The sequence below is a fragment of the Ascidiella aspersa genome, chromosome 7, assembly GCF_963924565.1.
Source record: "Ascidiella aspersa chromosome 7, kaAscAspe10.2, whole genome shotgun sequence".
Classification (NCBI taxonomy): Eukaryota; Metazoa; Chordata; class Ascidiacea; order Phlebobranchia; family Ascidiidae; genus Ascidiella; species Ascidiella aspersa.
In genome coordinates this window covers 18674512-18699146 of record NC_139453.1, presented here as the reverse complement: position 1 = coordinate 18699146, position 24635 = coordinate 18674512, and the positions used below count along the sequence as shown (strand labels likewise).

The 24635-nt window shown below is 33.0% G+C and overlaps 1 protein-coding gene across 2 annotated transcripts in view; it reads right to left on the bottom strand.

Moving 5' to 3' along the window:
* LOC146138138 (E3 ubiquitin-protein ligase HACE1-like) overlaps positions 1-23531 on the bottom strand; it is a 31338-nt gene extending 7807 nt beyond the window's left edge. The window contains exons 1-15 of one of the 2 annotated variants that reach the window (XM_083394771.1): positions 23263-23531; positions 18746-18800; positions 18550-18639; positions 17248-17352; positions 14139-14229; positions 10813-10929; positions 8054-8233; positions 5541-5645; positions 5352-5477; positions 4575-4638; positions 4244-4333; positions 3987-4116; positions 3356-3446; positions 3141-3287; positions 2160-2267 (exon numbers count right to left, since the gene is read on the bottom strand). In XM_083394771.1, the coding sequence (XP_083250897.1) occupies positions 2160-2267; positions 3141-3287; positions 3356-3446; positions 3987-4116; positions 4244-4333; positions 4575-4638; positions 5352-5477; positions 5541-5645; positions 8054-8233; positions 10813-10929; positions 14139-14229; positions 17248-17352; positions 18550-18639; positions 18746-18800; positions 23263-23338 (1575 nt within the window). In that variant the 5' untranslated portion in view covers positions 23339-23531. Of the gene's footprint in view, positions 1-2159; positions 2268-3140; positions 3288-3355; positions 3447-3986; positions 4117-4243; positions 4334-4574; positions 4639-5351; positions 5478-5540; positions 5646-8053; positions 8234-10812; positions 10930-14138; positions 14230-17247; positions 17353-18549; positions 18640-18745; positions 18801-23262 lie in introns of those variants that run through there. The other variant, XM_083394772.1, reaches the window with a different exon arrangement.
* Between the last annotated feature and the right edge of the window lie 1104 nt (positions 23532-24635).

Genomic DNA, 24635 nt, shown 5'->3' with positions numbered 1-24635 from the left:
AGCGTGCTTATTTTTTTGGTGTATTGCGCCTGTTTTTTTGGTCTGAGCAGATGGTAACCCGGTAATGATCACTGATTTAGAAATTTGTTTATTTATTGAGGTATATTTTATGTTTTCCAAAAGGACCCCAAATGCTAGAAGCAAACGCAACCAAGCCATAAGGGTGGGGTCCTAATAAACAGTATGAGCAAAGTTCCTCTTATTTTGAGGTGGACTTCAGCTTTACTTTTTGGTAAGGTTATCTAAGACCAGTACTTTGATGTGTCACAAGACCATGCTAGGTGTGCCACATTTTACTGGAGTCTTATTTTCAATAGCATTTTTTTGCCATGTGTGACTTTTAATTTTCTTTTTTATCCATTGATGCATGAGTTATCAAATAGTAACATTTATTATTATACTCAACCATAAATAGCTTTGTTTACATAAAGTATAGATCAGCTTTTTAGTGATTTTATTTGCTAAAGCGAAAGGCAAATCATCGTTTAGGAAAAAAAACGTTGGTTGTTCTAAAATTTTTACATAGGGCAGTTATTAAACAAATAGATAAAAACAATAAATGTTGGTGGCTCCTGTCCGAGCTAACATATATTAAGCAGAAACGTAACAAGTTTGGTGAGCCACTTTTTAGGCTTTGGCGAGTCACATGTGGCCTATGGGCCATAGGTTGGATGCCCCTGTACGAGAGATGAGTTGGTCAGTTGTTTTTAATATTTTTTGCTGCAACTTAAAATTTATCTTTAATAGCTGTGGTATGGACACATAACAAATCAAAGTTTAAAACAAATTTTCATATGTACCTTGGTACTTTTGGTAACTAAAAGATAAAAGATTCTAAATTTTCTATTGCAGGGTATATTGCACCATTTTTTTAAAAACTAGAGCATTACAATGCAAAACAGAATTGTTTTGTGTGCTCTTGAAAATGAAAATTGGGTAAAGGCAAAAAACCTCTTTGTTAATTAAAACTGCAAACATCTGTAACTGGAAACATTACATGTTACTGCTTGCCCAAAATAATTAATCACCTGAAAAACTGCTCACATCTCAATGAATGAGATCACATTTTCATCAAGAATCTAAACAAAGCGATAGGCAAAACGATGCATTAAAAGAAGGTTTAGAAGTGCCAATTTGATCTACTAATGAAGACAGATTTAGATTAATCACATTTCCCTTATAAACACAAGCGTTAATGCTACACTTATTTTTGAAAAATGTTATAATTATTTAGGAGGCCTGGCACAGGCTGGCAGAATCTTGCCAGCTTTCTGGTGACAAGCATTTTGGGCCCGAATTCTTCATTTTTTGGTGTCGGCTCTAAGTTAATTGCTGTATTCGCCTAACGAATGTGAATAAAGCGTACCATGTTTGAGCAATAAACAAGGCAACTAACAAGGAAAACAGTGATGCAAGATTTGCGCAAATTTTTTTGTAACATTTTTGTGGGTGCACATGTCTACTTTTTCTTATTCGGACAGTGAAACACGTAACATGCCATAGTACATCGCGCCTTTGTGCTTATTAGATTTGCCTAACAGGAAACAGGAACAGCAAACCAAACGAAATATTTTTTGTATTTACATTATTAAAACCGACAATAAATACGGATTATATTTAAGTGGAGAAGCATGTCCTGGTATCCCTAGGATCCGCCCATGCAAGTGTCATACTTTAATTAGATCTATTGTGATTGTTTCTTTAATTCAATATTGGAGTACTTACGCGCTGCCAATCAAAGTAAAACGGCAAACACATAAGTATTCTATGATCAAAATTGAGTACTTATAATTAACAATCTATATTCCTAGCAGTACTGCCATTATTCCCACCAAACAGCGTGCTTAGCAATTTAGTTTCTTTTTTGGAATGGCACAACAAATTCAATTCCCGGCAACTTAAGTGCAGAGTGTTTTTTCCTTTTCATGCTTAAAAATATTAGATGTAGACAGCTGCACGATTTGATTCATCATGAGTGTGCAAAAATATTTTAGATAGGCAGAACAGTAAGCACTAAGATCGATTTTTAATGAGCCCATGCTTATTCAGCTATTTATGAGGTAAATTAACCACTTTAACTTGCTGCATCAACTTTATATATTGTAAGCATAAAAACTATTAGATAGAGCACATAGTTGAAAGTTTTGCACAATACTTACCATTCCTTCTTCATTTTTGAATTGCACACTAAAGTTTTCCTTTAGAATATCTGTGCTTATGTCTTTAAGATAAGAGCAACTATCTTCAAAAATGGCATGACGGTTTACCTTTAAAAGAAACATATATAACACCTTAAAAGTTTGACTTCAAATTAGTTTAATTTTAATGAAGAAAGAAGTCTTTAGAAAAGAAGTCCATAGTAGCTTTTTGGCGAATTTATGTCAGTGGATATATCTGTATGTGTAGTATACCAGTGTGCAAATTGGTTTAAATTTACCAGATAAATATTTATTTTCTTTAAAGAGTTTATTGGTTTGGGTATATATATTGCATGTTATAGTTTTTCTTTTCCTGTTTCTAAAAACAGAAACATTTGAGGGTGGAAAACATCTACCTCTACCTTTACAGATTGCAAAGTAGATATTTGCAGTTTTGATGAGAACCATTAAGATTAACTTATTATAATTTTTTTATTCCTTGGTCCCCAGAAGCTAATCCTTACAAATCTCCTAACTGTTTTTCTCCTAAAAATACACAAGTCCACCCAGAGAAGTTACTAGCACTAAGTTACGTCATTACCAAGTAAAAAATGAGAAAACCCAGAAAAATATTGTGTTTGTTAACTTTAATAGGTAAAATTTGTGACACATTGGGCACATAAAAAAAAAACAAAGTGTTGCAGATATAATGCTATTTATTAACATGATTTAGAACTTGGGTTCTTAAAGTGGGTGGCATGTACCCTATGGGGCATGAAGGGTTTTCAAGGGGGTACAAAGGACTCTCTGAGAAAAAACACTTTGCTTTTATTTATCTAATGTTACATTGTTTAACAAATATATCTTTTTCTCTCTTTTTAACTAATTTTTAGTTATGTTAAATACACATTATTTTATTCCAATTACTTAAGCTGTTTACCTCAGTGGTTAAATTTTTCAAATGTTACACTTAGGTTAAACTAGAAAAACTTTAAATCCAACCTGAATAACATTACGTTCAGTTAAACTGAGTTCTGGTTTACACAAGTTTTCATAAAACCAACAGTATCTCTCTGAAAATGGTTGTGCTTTAATTTCCTCAAGAAAAAAACGAACAAGATATTTATCTTGTAGAAGGAATTCAAAGTGCTGTAAATATATAAAGAAGTTTGTACTAGAAAACAAAATAAAAATTGCTTTATTGTAAGCATACTAACCTGAAAAATAATCTTTGGATCAATAAGAATAAATCTTTTGAAAACATCAACATTCTTTTCAAAAAATGTAGAGAATGCACTTAGTGGGTCTCTAAAAATCAGTGTTTACTACTTAAATAAGTTAATATAGTTCAACTTGTTTTTTGACAAGAAATAAAAAGTTTAAGTACATCAGTAGCCTTCAGAAGAATGTCAGTCAATTAAATTTCTATGGAACCAAAGCTGGTATACAAAAACTCGATAACACAACCAGTTGTTTGTACTAACAGCAGCAGGCAATGGTGTCATGGTTGCTTCTCGACTGGTTACCCTCAAAGCCTATGTTGCTTATTTGGTAGAGCGATGGTTTGGGTATGGCCCTGGGACTTGCTCACATTTATATACTGAATTGCTTGACTGTATCGCTTAGTCTCCCAAAGGCTTTGAGTGTAATATGATATATAAGTCGTTGTTGTTCATCAAAATAAAATACTTCTAAAGGGCTAGGTCAAAGTATGTGTATGCATGTTTTGGCAAGTTACTAATAATTTATTTATTTATATTTTTTACAAAAACCTAGAAGAACACTAGCTGCTTTCAAAAACTCATTTGGTTTGCTTTTAAAAAAAATATTTAATAACAAAAGTTTTACCTAATGCTGTAGGAATCCAACACAGCACAAGCGTTTTGATATACCCATATAATGGCACTGAGGCGTTGATGCATACAATCCATAAGGTTGTTTGAAGTTGCATTAAAAGTGTTTGATTCACTGTTAATTTCTTTAATATATAGGGAATTAGTTAAAATATATATTTTTACAGTTAAACTGTCTATCACAATAAGACTAATAGATGAATGACAAAGAATGTTGAAACCGAGTTAAACTCATTTGACATACTGGCTAACCATTTTTAAGCAGAACAAGCCATTCCTCCACAGATTTCCACAAAGGTTGAAAAGTACAAAACAGGTCTTTGGAAACTTGTTTGCGTGAATCTTAACGAGAGGTGGTAAATTACTCACTTTTAAAGAGCAAAAACTATAATTCACGTTGCTATATGTTTTAAATACTAAACAAAACACCTGTAGCAAAATATTTTTAGGACAAGTCATTATTAAGTTGTTTTTTTTTAGGATAAGCCATTGTTTCAGCTGGTTTTAAAAATTTGCAATACAACTACTGTACTGCTAAAGTTATATTACCTGAAAACAAATATTACAGTTACTTTTCACTGACCTGGTGAGTTTTCACTTTTCCATAGGATCAAATTTAACTTTGATGCCCTTTGAATACAGTTTATCTACAAAATGAAACGCAAAGGTAGGTATGTAAAATGCTACTACTGTATTACAGTAATATCTCAAACTTAACCACACTATACTTTCTACTCTTACATAATGTGGGCCTATAGCCATTTTTAGTGGGTTATGAGCTATTTTTATTAGTTTAGTTTTATCATGTAGTTGTGGGTCATGTGATAACCAGACATTTATTCCACTATTTTGTTGAAGTTGGTGTGTGTCTTCCTAACATGGTGTGGCTAAGAGTTTTAATATTGGTTTATTTTAAAACTACAGTGCTTTTCCCCCTAAACTCTATTTTTTCCTAATTTTAACATCGGAAATAAAAGTCTCATTGCATCACATAACTTTTTCAATTGATTTTGCCAATTTAAAGCAAATTAATGATTTTTTTCCTAGACAATGCCATTAGACTGCATTTTAGCTACATAGTTGCGCACTAGTTCGCTAAGAATATTTGTATTATGATGTAACTTTGTGAGTTCATTTTAAACATTTGCATGACTCCTCGTATAAAAAAAGCTGGATACTTAATTGTTTTCGTAATGGGCCATCAATAGCTTTAGAAAGAGTTTTTAGGTAACAATAAAAAAAATTATCCGACCACTGTCTTAAAACATTTGGCATTCCAGTAAGGTTTCTATGCAACTAAATTTTAGAATTATGAAATTTCTACAAACCTAAGTACAACAATTTATAACCAAACACTCACCAAGTTTTGACTATTTGACCCTGGACTGAGAAGTTGATATCCAAGGTCTACCACAAGTTGTGTCATTTTTTCTGCTAATGAAATAGCTATTGAACTACTAGAAAAAAACTTGAAGCAACTTACTATCTATAAAACAAAGTATTGATAAAAATTATGTAGTGCCACAACATTGCAATTATATAAACATACCTTTGTTAATTCTATTTTTGTGTCCATTAAACATAATTGCAAAATGTCTTGTATATTGCATCCTGGGCATTGAATAATCAGGACAGCAGCAACACCAAATCCACCCTAACAATAAAAACATAAATATAAAAAAATTGTGTAACACAAAATAAAAAAGATGAAAAATTGATTTTGCTTTATAATTACAGCAATATACATTGGCAACTAAACTGCAGACACTAATCTTAGGGCTAATTTATAATTTAATACATGTACTGCAGACATATTCACTACAGCCGTGATTTCCAACCTTTTTGTGGTTGCTTACCACTTGGAAGTAAAACATTTTGCAGCGCACACCACCTAGCTGAATAAAATCAGAAGTTGGATATGACTGCTTTTTTTTATAACATTATAATAACATTTAAACATTTCTTGGCCTCTTCTGGTAAATTGTGTCTGCTTTAACAATACCCTGACATTTAACATTCTTCCCAAGGCACTGAAAGGAAATTATTGGGTAATGTAGCACTTGAGAACACTTGGTTTTGTAGCACCATTAGAAAGAAATTCATGAAAATCACCTTTGCGTTATATTAAATTTTGATAAAGCCATATTTTAAATATTCTGGGTCGTACTTATGCATCGCAATGTTGCAAAAATCCACCCCTGTTCTAGAATCTAGGCTCAGCAAAAAGGTGCAATTGCCGATGCATTACCATTACCTTTGTTATCTTCAGGTAGTAATTAATATTGAGACAATGGATTATTGTCCATAAAAAGTTGGCTAAAATACAGAAAGGTGCTCATGTACCACTTGGAATGCCGTTGCATACCACCAATTAGGAAACACTGCACTAAAGGGTTGTCAGATGGCCCAAAATTTGGAAAAAGTACCTTAAATTGTCTTGATTAGAGCTATAGTGTCTGATGGTTTGTAAATAGTTAGGACATTATTTTTTTGTGCTCATTTTTTCGACTTATTTTAAAACATTGGGTAAAGTAAGGGTAGGGGCGACATGGGGACATGACTTCCTCTAAACCTTGTGATTTGGAATAATTTACTATATATTTGCAAAAACCTTTGCCCTTCCTGGGAAGTAATATTGCCTTTTCAGAGCGCTTAAGCCTGCTTCGAGGTACCTTTTTAAAACACAAGCTCTGAAGTTGTCGATGGCACTCGATTTAAATTGAAATTTATTTCAAATTAGAATGACATTTATCCCACATTCTTAAAATTCTCGTTTAGAAAAATTACCCAACATTTGCCATTTAGACAGAAAAATTGTATTTTATGTTTTCCACTTCTTCCTGGTCACAGCTACCAGTATTTTATGACAGGTGGACGCTTAACATTTTTTTAAAGTAATTGGATGAACACCTGAATTAGTAAATAACTCACCTAAATTTCGATAAAAGAGTAAGTTGTGGTAGGATTCTGAACTCAGATGTGCAAAATCAACTGATGTTTTATCTTAAAAGCATATGTTATCGCTCCCCACTTCAGCCCCAAATTTGGAATAAAAAATATAGAAATAAATACTCAGATTAAATATTATAGATTCGTTTTTCTAGGTATTCCACTAGAAACAACTATAGCTATGGTACATGCCTTTAAAAATAGAGAGAAATAGGGCAAGATAAAATTGAGTTAGAAATAAGTTAACAATAAATAAGAGGTAAATTAAATTGCAAAAATATTTTCATGCAAACTTTTAGTACTAAAATTGATTAAAAAACTGTATTAAACCTGGACAATACCAGGTATTTTATCCAGTATGTCATGAAGTGATGTGGCTTTGTTAAACTGATTTGGTTTCTATTACTTTTTTTTTTCAATGTCATAAACTCATAACCTAATTGATTTTGTCACTTTTGAGTATGACTTTTTGTTTACTACTTGTTTTACAACTAAATGGTGATAATTTTGTTTGGTTATTGATTGCTGTATTCTTGTTTTCTCACTCAAGATTTGCACAAAAATCAATATAACCTGTTATTAAGTTGAACAGGATTTGGGCACTAATATCAGAAAAAGAGCCTTAACATATTTCACAAAAAATAAGAATGTTTTAATGCATTGGGTATTCCAATAAAATGTTTACCTTTCACAAGTTCAATTTATTGTTAGCCTCTTTATTTATGAGTTATTTTATATATATCTAATAGATAAAACAAAACAGAAGTATTTTACTGTTATCCTTCCTACGACACATACCTTGTTGGCTGACCAAAAAAAATACAGTAAAACAAGCTGTGTATGTTCTTGCTTCAGACGGCTGTATTTTAATGGAATATATATTATTTAGCCAATTCAAATTAGTAATAATTTCAATGATCACACTATGAAGGTTTACAAAGATTAACAAAATACTAAACACATTTAAAAAAATACTTTGGGTAACACTTTTGCACAGCACTTATAAGGACTGTTACTGTAAAGAAACAAGATGGTAAAATATGAAAAGTCAGCACTTTAACTGTTTAAATCAACTTTTCCATTAAAAAATTTCAATTACAAAAAACTATAAACCTGAATACAAAGAGCAAGGGGGGAAAGTCCATTGTTATCCAGTTGTAACTTCACATTGTGGGAAATTAGTGTAGAAATTGCATCTCTTTGACCATTTGAACAAGCAGCATGCAAAGGTGTAAATCTTGCAGAATTAGAATAATTAATGTTTGCTCCAGCAGAAATCAGACATTCCATTGCCTGTTTGATAAAAATAATACATATACTGGTATAATAGGGATTTCAAAGTTCAGTTAACACATTAGTTTAGAATGCATTTACTGCAATTATAATATATTAAGTTAATTTAATTTACTCACTACACTCACCATCACTAAAAACTTAGTGATGAAATATCAACACACCTTCTAGAAATTAATTTTATACTAGATTACAATTAAACAAAATATGTTAACATAAGATACCTGATTTACAGACAAATTTTTTTAATAAATTTTAAATCATTTTTTTAATGCAAAATAGTCTTGAAAGCTGCAGGCGAATTCTCAACGTCATGATTTTATCAGCATATCCTTTATGATTTAAACTGTTAATGGTTATCACCTCCTAGTAAAGTGCCTCGGTGGAGAGGACGCTTTTTGTTTGTAAATATGCCAAAAAATTGCGTGGAACATACGAGAAAGACAGACGAGATTCAATTTTCAGTTTAGTATTTAAAACAAGCTAAATATAGAGTTTGGTGGGGTCTAGACTAGATCCGCCCTTAAAAGAGTGTTTAAGATACAACCAAACATGCTGTAGAAACTTGCTTTATTGCTTAGCTTATGTATTTTAGGACAACTCTGCTGCGGGCCGAATTATAGTGGTAACATATATTTATTTTACATTAAACTGTTTTAATAGATATGTCTGCACAACTTAGATTAAGTTTTATGACAAAGAATCTTTCTGTAACAAGTATTCTTCGACTAAAATTTAGTCAGAAACTCACAAATAAAGCCTTTACTCCTGAATTAAAATAAGTACATTTTGATACCTGAAGTGCTATGTTATAAGCTATCATTATAAAGATATAATTATAAATGTGTGGTTTAACAACTAAGTATTATCTGCAAAAAGCATTTAAACACTCTCAACATTTTTGACTTAATATTATGTACGTCAGAGTTAAAATACTTCTATTTACTGTATATATTTTAAAGAGTGTTAGGCAAGAAGGCCCCTGGTGAAAAAACAACGCAAAGTAAGAACGTAGCTCTCTAAGGTCTAGCAAGTGCTTTTTAGAAATAATACAGCAACGTTTTTATTCCAAGTCACATATCCTATGTCAGGGGCGGGCAAATGTATTCAATGAAAGAGCCATTTGCAGCAAATACAAGCACCAGAGAACATTAAAGTTATTTCAATTTTACAAAAAGGGTAATTAATATAAGTTCAGCATTAATAACAGAATTGTAATACTGTATAACAAAACGGTAATAATTAACACAATAATAATAACGGTATTAACAAAATAACACGCACAATATTTATCAATATCAGTCTTTTGTTTGATTTGCTTATCTCTGAAACCTTAGCAATTAGGAAATTGCGTTGAATTGCTGTTAACTAACTCTTCGGATTCTACGTCTAGTGTTACGTCATAAACGAAATGCTGGCCTAAATAAAAAAAGAAAAAGAGAGAAACGTTCATAAACGGCATCTTGGTAGCCTTTACATTTTTTTGGAATTTTACGATTTTACTAGAAGAGCCACAAAAAACATGCCGGCGAGCCGCATGGGGCTCACAAGCCGCAGTTTTCCCACTCCTGTACTATGTCATTGAATTTTAGACGAATTTGATAGTGGTAAATCAGAAATTTAGTTGCACAGTAATTTAACACACAAATGGACTGCACAAAAAGTGCAATAAAATAAGATCCTCATAGATAGTTGTCAGATATATTGTTACACATGGAGAAAAACTGGTACTTAAATGGAGAAAAACTGGTACAAAGGATTAAATTATATAGATGACAGAAATCCAAAGGAAATAAATAATTTAACTTGAATTTTAAATAAAGCCCTGGTATTTGTTAACACTACATTTTATTCTAAAAGTGCAATGCTATTTTTTTTTCTAAAAGGTATCACATGTCCAAGTCTTTTGAAACACTTAATCCAACTTCAAAATCATTTTCTAAATACCAGTTATCCAACATTTAACAAATAAAATCATTTTATAAAAACATTTTTTTAAAGGTTGGTGTATATACAACAATCAAGAGACAGTTGATTGAGACAATGTTTAAATCTAAACCTTTTGTGTGTTTGTGAAATTCTTTTTTTATTGTATGTTGAAGCCTGTTGTTAAAACATTATTTTAATTTTTAAGATTTTATCTTATTGAAAATAACAAATTATCAAAACACCCTTTATGTGACAACAGGCAGCACCGGTATATAATAAAGGAGTTTTTGCATATTGGCCATTATATTGTAAGTAACACCTTTTAGAAATGAAACAAATGCAAATGCCATCACAATTTGTTTCAAAATTAGCCAGTGATAAAACAGAGACAGATTGCTGCATTTCCTTTTTTTATTTCACCTCTGTTAACCCCAAACTTTATTAAAAAAATAAACGAAAAATATTTTTTCTGTTGGTTTATATTATTGCAAATTTTCTACTAAAGATTTCTAGTTTAATTTTATCAATAAAATCATCTTTAAGTATTTTTCTCTTCATAATAGCACAACAGAAAAAGCCAATGTTTAATTTGTTTTACCTGTTTAACATTGAGCAATAATTCACAGTATAATCTAATAAAATAATCCAACCTTGGAATGACCATTCCTTGCAGCAGCATGTAACGGTGTATGACCTTGACAATCTTCCATATTTATTTGACTTGTGAACATCAAAATAACTTTGAGGATTTCATGATGCCCATTGGTCTTTATGAAAAAATATTTCCATACTTGTTAAATATAATTTTTGAAAAATGTTAAATGTTGGTCAATATAAGACAGACTTTATAACAGGTTAGTATTAGTTTTTGCAAGTGTATTAGGTTAACAAATTACAAATGCTATGGCCGAGTTCATGGTTACTTAAAATTTATGTGATTTAATGTTTACTTCTATGTAGGGATGTTCAAAGTAGAATCCCAAGGTATTCTAGAATAATAGGTTTCGAATCTAGAATAACGAATCCAGAATAGCGAATCCTAGCAAATTTTTATTAAATTATTTAACCTCGATTTTGTTTGGGGAAGGGATTAATCTTAATCTACCCTACAGGGCCCACAATCACAGCATTAAATCGCCCAAACATTTTTCTAACATGTGTACATTATAATAAAAAAACTCTCTCATACGTTTAACATTCTTAACAACTGTCATCTGAAGCCGTTCTGTAAACTGCGTTATGTCAACTGTCCAGGTTGTGTCCAAAACTTATATTTTTGCCAATAGTGAGAAAATGCAACACTGCACACAGAAGTCTTAAGCAATTCGGTCCAGATTTTGAAAGCATTGTCAAGTCTTATTGCTTCTTCTTCACCCGATCCGTTAGAAATCAGTGCATTTCTAAGCAAAAAGGTCTACGACAATCAGGGCATCCAATGGCAGAAAAGTCTAGACTTTTAGACCTTGAGGTCCTGGCAATGCACTGATTTGGACCTTAGGTAAACTCCCGGCGAACATAAATTAAAAATATTTATTAAAAGATAACAAAAAATATGAGATAGGATTAATAATACTTGACCCACCTAAACCCTAACGCTAACCCGAATCCCAACCCAAATAATGTGCGTTATTTTAATAATTCTTTAAATGCTGGGGAAAAAAGCCCAAACTCGGATGGTTTCTCATCCATTGTATTTAAGATTATTACGTCACAAATTGAAGTATTGTGGCCTGAAGCGTTATAATTATTAAATTATCGCACATTATTTGGGTTAGGGCGCTGGTTAGCGTTTGGGTTTGGTTGGGTCAAGTATTGTTAAACTTAATCTTCTTATGCACATTTGTTAATGCAAATTAGTGCATTGTCCAAGACCTCAAAGTCTAAAAGTCGGACTTTTTGATCCTTTGAATGCACTGATTGTCGTAGACCTTTTTGCTTAGAACTGCACTGATTTCTGACGGATGGGGTGTTCTTTTTTGACTAACATGATCTGTTATGCAGTCAAATGATGTACTGCAAAGAATACAAAGTTATTATTGACATAACGAATTCTTGACAATTACGTTGTGCATAACTGCATAACTTCCCTGAATATTGGCCTAAAGTTGACCTTAAATAACCCCATAGCACATTTTGTGGACGGCCAGCACGTTTTGCAACTTAACGCATTTAGGGAAATTGCGAACTCCACACCAGACATTACACGTTAGCCGCTCGCCCAATAACGCTTGATTGACACTTAATTATTAGACGAACGTTATCGCGAGACGCGGTAATTGGTCGCCCGAAAAAACGCTGACACTGCACTAGAGGTTACATTTAAAGCAAGCACTATAAATTGGTCGCCGCGGCGACAGGCCAACTTACCACACGCGTTTGTGCAATTAGGCGCAACAATCCGCGGTAAAACATTAAATTATATCGGTTCCAATTACCCGAAATAAACGGCAGAATTGGATTCGAATCCCATCTGGATTCGAATCCAAGGATTCGATATTCTACTTTGAGCATCCCTACTTCTATGGCTATGCAGAGTAACTATTTGTTTTACTTTTTGTTATAATAACTTTCTGTTTAAAGGTTTTGATTCTAGGATTACTAATCCATATTCTAAACAAGCATACATATTTCATGATTGTATATGTGTGGAAAAGCAAATTAAAAAAAAATATATTGTAAGCAAGTAAATTGGAAATTAATCACAGTCATTCGTAAAATGAATTTAGGCAAGTGGAGTTATTTAAAAAAAAAAATCAAATACCGGTACAAGTCATACTTATCCCTACAAAGTTCTAGTCCAAGTTATTGCTAAAGCAAGTCACTAACACGTCAAGTCATAAAAATAACTAAAAAGACATATAAAAAGTTAAATTAAAAAAATAACATTAAAGTAAATTGACAAACCATATAAACAAAGCCAAAGAACTAGTCATTTAGGCATACTGCGATAAAATGTAATGCATGCCCCTTCAATCTTTTCTAAACAATATTTGCTTTGCTACAACATCACTAGAAAACATTTGCCCCCCAAAAAATTGTTTGTTGATCTTTATTTTAACACATTTTTATTACTTGCTATCACTTATCTACTTTTTTTGTGAGAGCTACATAGAATATTTGGCTGAAATTATGAGATTAAAGCTCCCTGCAGGCTAGATTTTTTTAGCCGTGCCTGGCTTCGTGATAAACCTAATTAAGCAAACAGATCATGTCTTTCTGAAGACTTTAAACGTAGCCCGGTAGAAGTTGCCCCAAAATTAAGGATTTTTAGGCAACCAAGGCCAAACTAAAATATCCAGCCTGTGAGGTTTAAACTGCTTATCTTGGTCATAGCCTAAATCAAAATGTTGCTCATATATAAATGTTTTATGACAGTGTCAGAAATTTTTACAAACCTGCCACTCAAATAGATACATAACTTACTAATCCATTGTATTAGTAAACATTGTCACACTTAGTTTGTTTATAGTGATGCTTGAATTCTCAGTCACATTAACTGAAGATGATACAAGCTCATATCCTGTCGATTTAAAAGATGATACAAGCTCAGATGCTGTCGATTTACTCGACCTTTTTGGCTTTGCAATCAATTGTCAAGCTACATTAAAGATCCGTGCATAGTGTACCCAAGTAGTTTGTTTATCTTATCACACTTAAAATAACTAATATCATTGGTAAAATTTAAGTTAACCTCCAGTATTAAAACCCAAACAAGGGGTTGATATAAATTTGATGTTTTTTTTGTAAAATAAATACCATATTTCCAACATGCGCATGCTCAGTAGCAAGTTTAGAGCCTGCAGCACCATGCAAATTGTGAAGGTAGAATAGGATTGAATGGAACTAGGGCAAAAATCAGTTTTATTACTCTGACTTAAGCCCTAGTACATAGTACATCAAATCCAATCCTTATAAAAGTTTTTCAAAAGTGGTCTATAAATGGATTTAAAATACTTAAATAGTCAAAATAACATACAGCAAGCCAATGCATAGCAGTTGAACCATCAGTGCTTTGCAAATCTGGGGATGCTCCATTTTCTAAAAGCTTTTCAACACATTTCTTTTTCCTTGGTAAATACATATATAAAAAGTGTTATATAAAATAATACAAATCTTTAAAAATAATTGCTTACTTCTTTTACCAAAAACAGGTTCAGACTACTCTGTGCTATAACAAGTGTGACAAGTAGGGTCATAAACACTATCTCACAAAATATTAGGTTTTTTATAATCATGTCATCTAATATTAAATAAGCCTTACAACAGCTTTTACATCAGGTGCAGACATCAAGTAATAATTTAGTCTTTCTTTTTTGTCAAATGCTTTGTGAAATTTATTATAAACAATGCACTGCTGTATATCCAAAACAACCAGAAAATTAAGTAGGAAGATTTAAGCTAAACTATTTAAGTTAATTTCAAGATAGTTAGTAATAATGCAATTTTGTAAGTCTATTAAATTATCTTTAATCCAGGCGTCTTACAAGCGCAGATAACATGTTGCATTTTTGTAACACATATTTGAGTACCTGAATTTGCCTAACATGAGTAAAACTTATATTTAGGATTAAGTATTCTTTACAAATGACCAATCAGATGTATGGTTTCATCAGTAAATGATAATATTTAAGTCAGCTTGTCAAAAATCGAACACAAACTAAGCTCATTTAAAATATTTAACAAATTGAGTTGCTCCCAGCAGTAGGTGCTTCCAAAGAATTTGAGACCAGGTTTCCTTAGGATGGTAAAACTATTAGAAATTACATAGCTTTGTTGGTAAAAGACAGCCAGTGGTGTGTTAACAATCTGAAGCAATATTATTTAAGTTGAAATTTACTAGGAACAGCAGTCATGCTGAAAGAAGTGGCAAAAATATCCCACTGCATTTACTTGCATTTTATGTCCTGGAATCTTTAAATCATGTGCTTACCAAATACCAAGCTTTATCTGCTATTCCTTGGCACTTTTTAAACAAGCAGATAAACAGAGTGAGAAAAAAAGAAACAAAGTAAAAGTGTGCTGCCTTGGGCTCAATTGTTCAAACTATTATTTTTGTACAAGACAACATGTTGTTAAGAGGGTATATCGGGCACAGGTTGTTAAGTGATCTTGACTAGTTTGACCACTGAAAACCATGGGCATTTTAGATCCTTATTAACATTTGGAGACATACTCCGGATATCCAATATACACTAGTTGCTATAACCAAATCCATGCTAAAAAGAATTTTAAAACCATTTTGCAGTAATACAACAAAACATGGACGCCAATTTGGGGTGCTAAGGGTGCTCCAAGCAACCCTAGCGGAAACTTTGGGTGCTTAACCACAAAAGAATAATAAATCTACCTGTAAAACACTCTATACTTATGTTGATGTAAATGATTTGACAGCCTTATATTTCCGAATGAATTACAGCAGAATTAGCCTACAATTTATTAGGAATTATTCCCATGGCTAGCGTAACATTTACATAACTGCCACACCAAATCTTTTTATTTGTCGAAAGATAATGCCACTTGGCATCGGGTAACAGCCCTGATCCTAAGACTACTTGCAATTTATCTGCAAATAAGTGATTGTTTTTCAATGTGTTGAATGCACACTGGATGATCAGCCAACCTGACAACTAGAGAAGAATGCTCTACAGATGAAAAATGTCTTCATCCGACCAAAGTGCAAACAAGAAAGAAAATGTAGCGATTTGCTTGTATTTGGTTTGCATTAGCTTTAAATGCTTGACCCAATTACATTTAAAACATTGTCACTTCAACAGTAAACCCTGGCAAATATGAACAAAAAACAGATTAGCACTTAGGAAACGGGAGTTGGCGGACCCCCAAACCATTTTGGAACCTGCCACTGCCTGAATGGATAGGTACATCAACACCTTAATTATAGTTAAAATCTACATACACACTGGGTGGACCATTTTACTGCAATTGAAGCATCACTTATGTAAATAATTACTAGGCAACCCCTTAGGGAATATTCATTTAAACAAAGCAACTGGTATATCATTATTGCATTAAAAAACTGTCTAGTCATTCAAAATGACTGGTAAATAGGGATGTTTAAAGTAGAATATTGAATCCTTGGATTCGAATCCAGATGGGATTCGAATCCAATTCTGCCGTTTATTTCGGGTAATTGGAACCGATATAATTTAAAGTTTTACCGCCGATTGTCGCGCCTAATTGTAGATACGCGTGTGGTAAGTAGGCATGTCGCTGCGGCGACCAATTTATGGCGCTTGCTTTAAATGTAACGTCATGTGCAGTGTCAGCGTTTTTTCGGGCGACTAATTACCGCGTCTCGCGATAACGTTCGTCTAATAATTAGATGTCAATCAAGCGTTATTGGGCGAGCGACTAACGTGTAATGTCTGGTGTGGAGTTCGCAATGCGTTAAGTTGCAAAAGTTACGTTGTAAAACGTGCTGACCGTCCACAAAATGAGCTATAGGGTTGCTTAAGTTCAACTTTAGGTCAATATTCAGCGAAGTTATGGAGTTATGCACAACGTAATTGTCAAGAATTTGTTATGTCAATAATAACTTTGTATTCTTTGCAGTACATTTTATTTGACTGCATAGCAGATCATATTAGTCAAAAAAGCACTAAGACCCAACAATGCTTTAAAAAACAGGACCGAATTGCTAAAGAGTTCTGTGGACAGTGTTTCATTGTACTAACTATTGGCAAAAATATAAGTTTTGACAACAACCTCGACAGTTGACATATTACAGTTTACAGAACTGCTTCAAATGACACTTGTTAAGAATGTTAAACATATGGGAGATTTTTTTATTATCATATACGTATGTTAGCAAATTGTTTGGGCGATTTATTGCTGTGATTGTGGGCCCTGTAGGGTAGATTAAGATTAATCTGTTCCCCAAACAAAATCAAGGTTAAATAATTAAAATAATTTAATAAAAATATACTAGGATTCGCTATTCTGGATTCGTTATTCTAGATTCAAAACCTATTATTCTAGAATACCTTGGGATTCTACTTTGAACATCCCTACTGGTAAACCATTCAAATTGGGTGAATTAGCATTGACTTTAGGTTAAACATGTTTACCCATTTTTTGCAGCCAGGTGTAGAGCTGTGCTTCCAGATATATCTTGAAAATCCACATTACTTCCATGCTTCAATAAAGTTACAATACTTTCCCAGTGACCACAACTAAAAACATTAAAGTTTTTTTAGCTAACCCTTTACTAGGGATGTTCGAAGAAGGATATCAGATCCTTGGATTTGAATCTAATTCTGTTGTTTATATCGGGTCATTAAAACTGATATGATTTATTATTTTTATCGCGAAGAGTTTCACCTAATTGTAAATAAGGCCAGTAATTACTGTGCTTGTAGTACAATATAAATATGTTAGCAATTATTTTTTGCTTAATTGATGTTTTTTCACTAAGATATATTATGATTAATCCCTCCCCCCCAAAAAAGCACTTGAAAGCTGCTATAGTAAGCGTTAGGGATGGATAATTTATATGGGGTAAAATTAGCGAACAGAAAGGAGACTTAACTTTTGTTGTTTACATCAAATGTATGTAAAAAAGCTAGAATGTACAACATATTACGCCAAGCAACCAGAATACATTATTTTTTAATTTGTGAAATGCATGTAATAAAAATCTGTATTTAAATTTGAAGAATGATTTGTTTATTATTTTTTAATCATTTTACTGAAAATAATTTTAAACTATACCTATTTTTTTAAAGAAAAAGGATGTGCAAACTAAGTAGATTAGAATGAAAGCTACAACACTGTCCTATCACTATAGTAGACATCTATACTTCACCACCTTTTTATTTTTTATTTTATTTTTCCTCTGTATGGGCATCAACAATTGTGGGGCGTTGCAACAATTTTGCAAAATACAAGAATAATTTTTTGCAGTTTTGCTGCACCACACTAGTTAGGAGAAACAATTTAAACCACATGATGTGAAACAAGAGGAATGACATAACAATTTAACTTATGTACACACATATATAACAATTTAACTATACACTAAAAATAACTTTATTTAAAAGTTTTTTTACATGAACAAGCCAGAAAATCAAACTTCCTTTATAGATTTGCAACATCATCACTTACTCTGAAGTTCTTAATGACCAATATGATTTAAAGTAGCTTTTATAAATCTTCTTTGCACAATGATTAAATATAAAGAAGAAAAAATAGTTATTAAAGATGATAAATGAAACACTTTTTGTGTTGTTTAAAGCAAAAGATTAGAGATCGAATAGACCTTAACAAACATGACTTCTTAATTAAGGACTTAAACAACCTACTTTTTTTAATACTTTTAAGGCTGGAAATAAATTATAAAAACAATATAAAGCTTAAACCGAGTTAAATACTTTGCAGCAATGTGTAGTAAAGTCCTTTGAGCTCTTCCAAATGAGTAGTTTACATCAAAGTTTGAACGAATAAGCAGATCACCGATTGACCTAAATCAAAATTGATTATTTAATCAATTGGTTTAACATTATCACGTTTCAGGCAATTGTAGTTAAGATCAACAAAATCATTGAAATTTTTGTTCAATTTACTTACTTGTATTGATTTCCGAAAACCATTGGAAGAAGAACTGATTTAGCAGCAGCTGGATCTTAAAATATAGGTTTCATATTTTATAAATCTATAGCAGTATACATTAAACTCATTTAAGACACAATTTTATATATTTCCTGCTACCAAGTAATGTCCGATACTTTTTAGGTTATTCCTGTATGGCAGGAGTGTCTAACATGACGTGGTCCCCAAGACATGCAACCGAAGCTGTCTTAGGTTGTTTATGCACCACAAAGCCAGTGAATTGTCAACCACAAATTGCATTTGCATATATTTTTATGTGATATTGTCAATTAACTGCCAACCAAATAAACATAAATTTATGTTATAAACTTGGCGATTTACTTTTTAAAATTAGGAAATTCGGTATAAGGTAGGTAAGTCAAACATGCTTGCAGGTCACTCTTTACATCAGGGTTTCCCAACCTGTGGTACAAAGGTTGTTCAGGTGGTACGCGGGTAGCTTCCTTTTTTTTACAAAAACCTGGATTCACAACTGGACTCCAGCCATAAGACCGAGATAAGAACAGCACCAACGTCAGAATGAAACACACTTCGGAATAAGGCCAAAATAGGACTAATAGGCCATTTAGGCCTTCTTCCGATGAATTTAGTCCTTATATCGATGAATTTAGGCCTTATTTCGATAAATATAGGACTTGTTCCGATGAATTTAGGACTTATTCCGATGAATTTAGGCCTTCTTCCGACAGATTTAGGTCTTATTCAGACGATTTTGATCTTATGCTGTACTGGATATTACTGCGCATTTGGCTTTATTATGACGTTGGTCTTAATACTATGGTTTTATAGATTTTTGTGCTTTATGTATTGTTGCTTTTTAGGTCTTATTGTGTGTTCCCTCACAACTTTATATTTTGTTTATCTGGTTTGTTAAAAAAAAATTCCAAAGCCCATTCATTGTCACGTAACTATCCCTGTTGTTTCCTACCATTAGGATCTTGAAAATACAGGTCATGTCAATAGTCAACAAGCAGCACAGTTGCTTTGAAAAGCCGTACAACGCTGTGGAACAGTGGGCGGTAATTATGTCAAATGATTGCTCTTGATAGATAGCATCTACTGTTTTATAGCTTTTAATCTAGAAATAGAGTTGGATGATGCTAGTTGTAAGCTAAAAATACGTAAAATATGTTTCGAGCAAATTAGTTGTTCTGCAAGAAAAGGTTCGCGTGGCAGTACAGAAGGTCCAAGTGGTACGAGAACGTAAAAAGGTTGGGAACCCCTGCTTTACACACACTGTGAGCCACATGTTGCACTTTTCCAAACACACACACATGTAACCCCTTGCAATATAATCCAAAATGTTTTCTTACCACATTAGGATATTTAAAATACGGTCTAAAATTGCTGGAATCACTGCTTTTCAACACGTTTTTCGTATTTTAAAAACACAAAACATCTAAATATTTTTGCCACCTTTGGCACAAATTAAAGAAGTTACATTTGCAATGGTTTCCTAAATTGTGTCTTTTTTACTTCTTAAAAACATTAAAATTTATACCTAAAGGCACCTATGTCACTCTATTACTTTGTATTTGTGAATGCTGAACGTCTGTATGCATATTGCATATGTAAACTGTAAACTAAACGTAGTGCATACACAATAAATTCAATCTATTGTTTCTCAGTTCTATTGATGTGGCCTGTGAACATACTCAAAATATTTCATCCAGCCATTAGTAAGCAGGTATTTTGGGTTAAAGTTTTAAATCAAATACAAAAATTACTAATGAAATACTGAAATAAGTCTGGAGCTTTGGGGTTGTTTAGCCAAACTATGATTGAGCATTAAAAGCGGAGAAATCCTTACAGTTGATTAACTAGTTTCCCAACATTTTTTCTTTTTAATCTAGAAAACTTAGCATTAGGCCGCAAACCATGGCAAAAAGAAAAACAGGAATAAAGAAATAAATTTGGTAGTGAACTAGTGTTATTCCTAGGGATGTTCAAAGTAGAATACCACGGTATTCTAGAATAGTATGCTTTGAATCTAGAATAAGGAATATAGAATATTGAATCCTTATGGAATATGTTGGGGAATTTTAAATATTTATGAATATTTGGCATCTGTATGACTACATAACAATTTAAAAGACAACATTTAGTTTAGAATAATTGAATATTATTAAAAAAGAAAAAGAAAAAAAAACAAAAAAACATGTCAGTTATCCTTCTGGCAAAGGTGGCTCTACGGGCAACTCAAAACCAGGAGGCATCTCTTTTATCAATATTTAAAAATGTACTGCTACATGGTTTATTGGTCATAAATTTAACAACAATCACATTTGTTATTAGTTTGGTAATTTTATTGCTTTGATTAGGGGTGACTTTGGGGCGAACATATGGGACTGGCGTCAATCTGGTTTGTCTGTTTGTGTTTACATTGATTCTTTTGACCCATGAAGTCAGAACAAAGATTTTCTTACACTTTAACAAAATTAACAGTGGATGTTTTTTTTTCAAGAGCTTCAATAAACAGCTAGAGCTATTGCACTAGGCAAGCTGAACATTAGAATTTGTGACATGATTCAAAAAAATGTGACATCATTTTGTTGGTCCGGTGCAGTAAAATGTTCCCAAACACCTGAAGACCTTGTACATGGCATTTCTATTTCCTTAGTCAAAACTCTGTCTGTGCTTTTTAACCGCAATGACAACCAATGGTGATGCCTTAGCACAAACGCGAAACGTTAACATGCAATGTCAGCGTATTTTACGATTACTGTGAGTCCAAAATCCAATCGCGGCGGTCAGTCCAAATACGTCACACACGTCCTTCTGAAAAGTGCACTTTGGAATGAAATTTATATCGGTTCCAATTACCCGATATAAACAGCAAAATTGGATTCGAATCCAAGGATCCGATATTCTACTTTGAACATCCTAGTTATTCCCAACCCAATATTTGCCGAGTACTGATACTACCAGTTGGCATATGGTATCAGCTTCGACCCTATACTGCAATACATTCCTATTTTAAAATATTAATGGTTTCACTTGGTATTTTTTCATGAGGTAATATTGTAAACAGATAATTTATTTCATATTTATTTTTTGTCATTCCTAAATAATTAGCTTTGTTTGGCCCCAGTAATTTGCTTGACCTTAGGGGCGTATCCAGAAATCCAAATATGATATTATAAAAACGTAATTGTAATGACATTGCAAATAGAAAAAAATAATCAAAAATAGCCAATTAACATCCAGCAAAAGTGAGCCTGCATTGCGGCCCGCCTGATGTTTACGTGCGGCCCACAACTTATTCTCACTTTCAGTAACAATTGTTTTCGCTATCATCAAAACGTGTAGAACTATCATCAAAATGTGTAGAACTCAAAACGTGTAGAACAAACGTGATTGTTGCTAATCAAGATTGGTGTTTTTCTGAATGTGTGTTTTTGCGGACCTTTTTAAGGAAATATATTTGACCAAAGGTGTCGTACCATGACATGATACGGCATGGCGATATTTACTTGCATATTTACACACGAGTTCACTCTCAAAGGGCGGGTGTTTATAAGTTAAGTTGTTTTATGCCGTCAATATATGACGTAACTTATGACGTCACCCATTTAATTTAATAGTTTTGCCGCCTGTCGAAATTTGTAAAGTGGCAATGCGGCCCATTCGGCTAAAAGGTTGGACATCCCTGCTTTAGAGGCAAAGCGAACACGTGCATCATCGACACTCCTGCCAGGCGCCAGCTGTGAAACTGCTTAGTATGAAATCGTTAACTTAAGGCGAAAAACAAAACCAAGGCCGTAAAATATGTGTGATTGTTTTTAGTAGAATCATATTTCGACTATCAGAATCGCATTAACGTAAATTCCATATACAATTCCTAACAAAGATTTTTTCCCGGTTGTTATTATGCCATAATTACTGCGTGCCAAGTCAGCAAAAAAAATTCCGTTGAGGGAAAATAAGTTGTGTCAATTGCACACTAAACACATGGTCTTAGAATATGCTTATAGAGAATAATTTGCGGTAACTAGTATTACATAACAATGGTAAGTGTAAAGCGCGCATGACAGTCACAGTTAGACCAACGTTGGAGAGAATCTACTTGAGAAAAAAATGCCATTGTTACTCAAGTTACTCAACGAGTGCAGAAACAAGGAAAATTGGCTGCACCCAACTCAACAAGTTTTGCTAGAAAAAATAAGACTGGACTTGGCCAAATCTGAAACTACTAATGGCAAACGAGAAAATATATTGCATTTACGGTCAATCCTTGCATAAAGAAGAGATGAAACAGGACCTTTGGCATCTTACATTTATAATACTTATTTTATGTTCTATCATTTTTTTATATTTGCAATTTTCAAAAAAATAGCCTAACTTGTTTGCTTCTTCCAAAAAAATCCTCAAAAAATAATTACATTTACATCACCAAATAATTGGAATGAATAATGATAATTAAGGACAAATTTCTCCTAATTGAATTACGCATACTTTTAGGAACATGTTATTACCTTTAGGCAGCTCTACACTGCGAGCATTTCTGAGTGATTGGGTAAGTTGAAGAAGATGATTCTTAGGGTTCCACATTACACCTTATAATTTTAAACTTCAACTTCCTTGGAAACATTAGGCATAGACTCAAAAATGTTGTTTTTATAATGTGTTGAATTTTATTCTAAAGCTGCTTAGCAATCTATGACGTGAAAAACAAGAAAAAGGGAAGAGATCCATGACCAAAGGTTGATCTTGAAAACATAATAGTGCATGTACTTGTTTGAGGATAACCTGTTAAACAAAGTGATTTTTATTTTAACAACATTGACATAAGTATATTAGCAACACACTTGCCCAATGCATACATAGATTTACAAAATACTGATCCTTTATTGAATAATTTAAATTATTTATTGCATAGCGTATCTGCTATCTGAGTCAGATATGTAAGACAGTAGTTGGTGATTAAGTGATTATGCATTTAATTTAGGTTAGGGTTGGGGTTAGCGGTTGGGTTTGGGTGGGTCAAGTGTTATTAATTCTATCTCTTATTTCTGTTATCTATTGTTAATTTTCAGCAAATATTTTCAATTTATCTACGCCGAGAGATACCTAAAGGTCCAAATTAATGCATTGCCACGACCTCACGATCTGAAAGACAGACTTTTCTGTCCTTGGATACCCTAATTCTCGTAGACCTTTTTGCTTACAAATGTACTAATTGCTAACGATGGCAAAAGGTATCATTTTTATCAACAAAACGATTATCACTTTTAATCGGGGTTTTTATCCGGGGAAATTCCCCTCTAAGCAACATTTCATACTTTCGAGGTCCGCGGAAGTAGCTAGGTATTGTCAGTGTTGTAGGAGCGGGTCCAGTGGGCGACCAGGCCACAGCCCCGTCAGAAATATATATATATATTGCCTAATTTAACTATATAAATGTATGTTTGCGACTTACGCGAATCTATATTTTTTTTCAGCTGTGTCTTAACCAGGGACCCCTAAACGGTTTTAATGTGAACGCGCCACAGCACATCGTCACGAATAAAGAGACGTTTTAACGAGACCAGACGGTTAAGAATTATGACACGGTTTTGCAACAACGGTGACATGTAATGTCCTTCTTTGAAGTTTACTTCTCTCTCCATTTAGTCCAGCACGTTAAGATCCTCCCGGACCTTGACATCTGGATCTGGGTGCACTTGGTGTCTTAAAAAACAGTCTTCCACATTCGCCCCAACTTTTCTTGCAGCAAGTCACCGGCTTCGACTGTTTGTCTCATGTAATTACAGCGTGTTTGCTTGGTGCCAAAGTGTTATTTTGTTACCTTCGATTTTCCTTTTGCAAGCCTGGTTTGGCTAATCCAGACGTCAACTGGCCAGCTAAT